The 6,000-nt window shown below is 38.1% G+C and overlaps 1 protein-coding gene across 4 annotated transcripts in view; it reads right to left on the bottom strand.

Annotated features, from left to right (window-relative positions):
- Window positions 1–1,667: 1,667 nt before the first annotated feature.
- LOC126603368 (probable helicase MAGATAMA 3) overlaps window positions 1,668–6,000 on the bottom strand; it is a 45,625-nt gene continuing 41,292 nt past the window's right edge. Inside the window, exons 17-20 of one of the 4 annotated variants that reach the window (XM_050270189.1) lie at window positions 3,558–3,929; window positions 2,898–3,020; window positions 2,716–2,805; window positions 1,668–2,195 (exon numbers count right to left, since the gene is read on the bottom strand). In XM_050270189.1, coding sequence (XP_050126146.1) covers window positions 1,983–2,195; window positions 2,716–2,805; window positions 2,898–3,020; window positions 3,558–3,929 — 798 coding nt within the window. In that variant the 3' untranslated portion in view covers window positions 1,668–1,982. The remainder of the gene's footprint in view (window positions 2,196–2,715; window positions 2,806–2,897; window positions 3,021–3,557; window positions 3,930–6,000) is intronic. The other 3 variants (XM_050270190.1, XM_050270192.1, XM_050270191.1) reach the window with 3 other exon arrangements.

The raw sequence follows: 6,000 nt of genomic DNA, 5'->3' as shown, positions 1-6,000 counted from the left end.
AGGTTAAGTTTTCTTAATGCATAATCTCCTCGTGATGTTCAAGTAATTACGTACACTTAACATGTAATCCATCAGTGATGTTTAAATTAAACATAAACATGCAAGACTTAATAAGTTTTATGAATTAGATATGAACAATTAGTCTTAACGTTTCTAGAACTTTGCAGAGAGCATTACATGCCTAGGATGCCTACCGAATCAGCTTCCACTGGTCTCCCAAACTGCAGAGCTAATGCCTCGATAAAGCGCCTTCTAACATCAACCAAGGAGATTGCCTCCAAAACCTTAATAACAAGGCAAAATAGTCATTCGATTTCCCTATTCATTATAGCACGATGCGTCACACTTAGGGTGCATTTGTTGTACCGGACTATCTCGGACTGGATTAACTTCTGGGACTAAGCTGGACTGACTTAGAATAGACTAAGCTGGACTAACTTGATAAAGCATTTGATCAATGTTGGACTAAGAAATGGGATAACGAAAACAATGAAAAATGGACCGTATACAATCATAACAAAATTTCATACAACAACATCATATTCTAAATAACCTACAATCAAATCCTAAATTGAAATATACGCAGGAGGAGAAATTGCTAATTAACTCATAATCCACTCCAAAAGTTCGTTTGCTATATAAAAAAAAAAAACCAAAGATTTTGCCCAATTCAAATCAAACCAAACAATAAATCCACACTGTAAATAAATTTCCCCTAAATCAAAAAGATAAAAAAATAAAAAATAAAAAATGGGGGGAAAATGGAAAGAAGCGAATCAGTCTATCAGACCTCTACGTAATTAAGATCCTCCATCTTCGAATCAAACCTCCAGTTGCGAGCCTAGCATCGTCTCCTCATGCAAGCTCTTTTCTCCAATGACCCACCCTCATCCCCTCCTCCAATCGACGTGAATGGCCATGCAGCCGACAGTGAAGAGCTTTCTATGGTAGACTCAGCTTCGCTCTTGTCCTTTATGAACAAGTCGAAGAAGTGCGGAGCCAAAAACAAGTGCATCTCGTCAACAATCGTCGCCATCGCTGTCAGTGGGGTGGTCTGGCGAGGTCAGTTGACCAGACCAGAACAAAGAAGCAAGGAGAACAACTGGACAAGGACACGAACGATCTTAGCAATCCCGTGCTTATTGGGGGATCTCGCTAAGACCTTCTAACAAAGGACTTAGTCGGAACGAGTCGGCTCTAATCTCATTAAATCTATTCCTACGTGTAACAAACACGGTTTTGGACTAATAACTAGTCCAGTCCAATCCAAGGAGAGTTAGTGAAGGCAAACAAACACACCCTTAATTGTCTATTCTTGTAAGAAACAGTAACGGTTGTCACTAAACTTTAGTAGAAAACTTAACGTTTCTAATTAGAAACGTTAATTCTACGTATAAGACAAAATACAACTCCTACAAAAGTTTTCTACTAAACAGCAACAAGTGTTTAAGAGTCCTCTCAAGGCTTTCAGCTTGTAAGTGATAAAATAATTACTACTAAACAGCTATGTTAGTGACAACCAGTACAAATTTTTTTGATACTAGTTATTTTATATCTAAAGGAATGAAGGCTTGAGCGGCCACACATCCATATAAGTCGAACTTGATACGTATCACTTACAAGTGAAGACGAGACAGTAATAGTAGTCAGGATAACCGGCACAAAAGTTAAGACAAAACTATGTTTTCCATTGTAATGGTAATCGGTATATGTGGGGGTGGGGGTGGGGGTGGGGCTTGACGCATCTAAATAGCTGACGGTAGTTTAACTTACACAAGAAGTCTCCCACCCAAACGAATATAAAAAATTCGGGTGGTTGAAGCTGAAGCAGCTACTTTTGAAGTAATAGAAAGAAAAGCAACAACTGAAGTGGGGATCAAGTTGAAAAGAGGATTCCTCACTTCTTTCTCATTCAAAACGGTGCATGAGACTTTCATCTCACACGACTTCATATGACCTAAGCAACATTATCATATCGATACTCAGTCATCGCCGTTGCCTCCATCATCCATGTCCATACCCCCGTCTCCATAATCGTTCTCCTCTCCCTCCGCCGGGTCGGCACCCCCAAAATTGTTTGAACCTGCATAGTTATCCACCTCATCATTCTCAACCTCCTCCAATGAGAATTCTTTCTTGATAGCCATGGTTTCCAGATTCTCATCACTGAAAAATGAAGTGTATGGCTGTGAGACCTGCATTACAAATACAGAAATCGCCAGAACACGCCATACGATTGAATCAGAGGTTTGTGAATACATATAAATGATAAGTATTGGGCTGGAAAGAGATGACAGATTCGATGTCCGAGAGAAACAAAAGAACAATAAAATGGAGAGAGATGTAGTAAATTTGATGTCTGAGAGAAACAAAAGAACAATAAAATGAAGAGAGATGTGGGTAAAGTTCTTAACGTAGCGCTCGTTGCAGTTGATACTAAATGATGCATGGACCAATTTATTCCTCTTGCTTACTCAAAGGACCACAAGTTACGGAAAATCGGCCTAAAACATAAAAGTTGTGGGACCTAGAAATTTAAGAACCTGGTGTGAAGTTTTAAATGCTCAACCTACGATTCTACATTAGCAACATGAACCGTCATATGCGGTTGGACAAAACCAAACACATGAATCAATCACAGCAGATGTGTGGCCAAATTGAGCACGAGGTGTGATGAATAGTGTGTGATTTCATATTCTCAGGAAGAATATTCACCTTAAGCAAACAATCCCTCTTTTCAGCGCTTTCGATAAGGTTATTCCAATGCTCATCGCGCTTCCTTAATGTTGATGCAGATCCCACTACCTGATTAAAAGAAGAGGTCAATATGTAAATGCATATTACATGAAGTAAGACAGTACTTGAAACTTCATTCTTAACTTCAAACGATAACAGACCAAGACAGAAGATTTTGCTCTAGTGATCGCAACATTCATTCGCCGAAAATCAGACAGAAACCCAATTTTTCCATGCTCGTTTGTCCTGACACATGAAAATATTGCAACATCCTTTTCACGTCCCTGAGAAAAACATTAAAAGATCATTTATTCAAACATTTCAATTTTCGCAAATTGAATAATAGGAAAAAATTGTCTCTAAAAGTTCAGGGAGAAGTTATTCGCACTTCAAAAAGGTCATTGTGCACCCGTATCTTATTAAACCATAAGAGAGAAATTGCACCTTGAGGAGTGCAGTGTCAGTAATAACCCCCAATGTTAAAATATTTGATGTTTCTGTTTAACAAATACCCCAACAGTCACATGAGCTCCTCCCACCCCTTTTTCCTCCTCGTCATCGTTTATATCATATTTTATGGTATAATTCGATGAAAATTATGAGATATCATTCACCTTGACAAATCTATGCAACATAAAATGAGATACTCCGACATCTAGACAGCTCTACATAACACGGTATTACATCACCAAAAAAACTGACCTTGAAAACTTCCAAAGAATTAAAAATAAAAACGTCTGATCACCTTTTGAATAGAAAACAAAGTCTATTAGCATTGAGAAGAATTTCAAAGGAATCCATAAAAGAATGAGTCACGATACCTGGCAACCATCAATAGTAGTAATATCCACGAATTTGTCAGACTCCACTCCGAAAGTACTTCTGAAACGTTCTTTGAAGAGAGTTACTTGTCCACGATACGGGGATATAATCGTGAACCGCTGACTTGATTTAAGCTCTGGATATTTATCCACTAAATTATGATACAAGAGCATGATAAAATCAACCTCAGCAACATTCACAACAGATCTACCACTTCCTTCGGGCTTGGATTCCTTCCCTTGATGTATGTCAAAAAAGCAGAAGGGTCCAAAGCATCGATAGTCATGCCAAGAACGTTGTGTCTGCTCTATAATATTAGGACCATCCTCCAATGACTCCGAGTAAAACTCTGCAGAAGGAAAGCTCCTAATCTGCACAGGAATTTTTTATTTCATATATTAGGTTTTGAAATATCCGCAGGAGAGCCATAATTCCACTTTTAAAAATGGACAAAAATCAAGTATCGAAATAAAAGATCTAGAAATTTAAACCTACCAATTATGAAATATGAAATAGAGACAAAGAGACACACACAGAGAATCTAATATCAAATAAAACTGAATACAGGATCACAGATATAAAATTAATTACTACGCTTCTTATTTGAGGCCCAGACGAAGCTCACATTGTTATGTCATATTCATTCAATAATAGTTATTACTTTCACATTCATTTTCAATGGAACATGTACTCTAACTTAGAGCTGGGCACGGTTCCAGCCCATTATGTTGCTGGTTGTCAGGCAGAGTTCTGACTGGTTTGTTGCCAGAACTGACAACCGCACCAACCATAGGAAGTTGTCACCAAAGTTTAATTTGTACCCGAGGAATCAGCTCGGTTCTGGTCCGTTTCTGCAACAAGAAAATACTGCTAGATGGAATAGAGGGTTGCCCGGCAGAAGTGATGGGAGATTTGGCCCCCGAGAAAAGTTACAGATCTCAACGGTGAGAATCACTCATGAAGAGAAGAGAAGTGGAGTATATTGCAGACGAGAGATCGAAGGCGACATTGAGCTAATGCAACATCGAGATAGTGAGGCGTAGCGCACTACCCCACATCTTTAGTATAAATAATATCGTTTGTTAAAAATAAAAAAAATAAAAAAAATCTCTCACTTACAAGTGAAGAAAAGTATCACTAAATCGTAATACTAAGTGGCACCACAAATTTAGTTTTGTTGTAGGCCTATTTTACTGAACAATTATAAGGGATAGAGAGGGGTGGCCGACGACATAGAGAGAGAAAAGAGAGATGTGTAATTGTGAGGTGTGTGGTATTCCACCCCATTTTGCCTTTATTTATAGTAGTAGATAAGGTACATTCCTTACCCCAATAGAATAATATCTAGTCTAAAAGATATGATAGAATTTACTAAAGATATCCCATATATAATAGGATTTACACAATCACATTCTTATAATAAATATGACTACAACACTTCCTTAAATGTGTAAATACTCAAACAAAATATCGTATCAGGTCTTCAGCGGATGAAGTAGATCAGTTGATGAAGTCGTCGACAAAACGAGCAAATGCGAATCTCAAATTAAAGAAAGTATGCATTGGTAGTAAACTCACAAAACTTTGCTATGGTAAAACCTAAGGTAAGTGCAAAACCCAAAGACTAAGGAGAAAAGTGATAAGTATGCATAATGTAAAAAACAAACGTCATCCGAGACAAAAGTAGTAAACATCAAAGAAGTATGATCATCCCAGGATGGGTGCCTCATCAAAACCTTGTTAGGTAGCAAAAACTAAGTGGAAAAAATGCTCCTAATCATAGGGAAAAAGAGTACATTAATATCAAGTGAGTATGCTTATGGCCCCCTGAGTTTGACATAACTTCCAAATAAGAGAACTACAAGCTATTCAACTCAGAAAGTTTACGCATACCAATTCCTTGGACAAGCTTCTAAAAGTAGACTTGGGCAATGACTTTGTGAAAAGATCGGCTAGGTTATCTTGGGAACGGATTTGCTTGACTTTGATGTTATGATGTTGTTATTGTTGGTGAGAATAGAAGAACTTCAATGCAATGTGCTTGGTGTTGTCTCCCTTGATGTATCCCTTCTTCAGTTGATCGATACATGCATCATTGTCTTCAAAGATCATTATAGAAACATCAACATTGGTAGAAAGACTGCTAGTGGTTCGAATATGTTCCATGATTGCTCTCAACCAAAAGCATTCACGCGAGGCTTCATGCAAGATGAGAATCTCAACATGGTTAAAAAAAGTCGCAACTAACGATTGCTTGGTAGACCTCTAAGAAATTACGGTATCTCCAATGGTAAAGACATAACCCATTTGAGAATGTGCCCTATGTGGGTTAGATAGATAACATTCATCAACATAACCAACAAGGCGAGAATCAACCCAAAGACCGAAAGGGGCAGCGGCTCCCCTCGAGGATTCATGGGTGTAGAGCAAACCCAAATCTGT

This window comes from Malus sylvestris, chromosome 15 (assembly GCF_916048215.2).
Source record: "Malus sylvestris chromosome 15, drMalSylv7.2, whole genome shotgun sequence".
NCBI lineage: Eukaryota > Viridiplantae > Streptophyta > Magnoliopsida > Rosales > Rosaceae > Malus > Malus sylvestris.
Note: the sequence above shows the minus strand (reverse complement) of the source record. Positions and strands in the feature narration are given on the sequence as shown.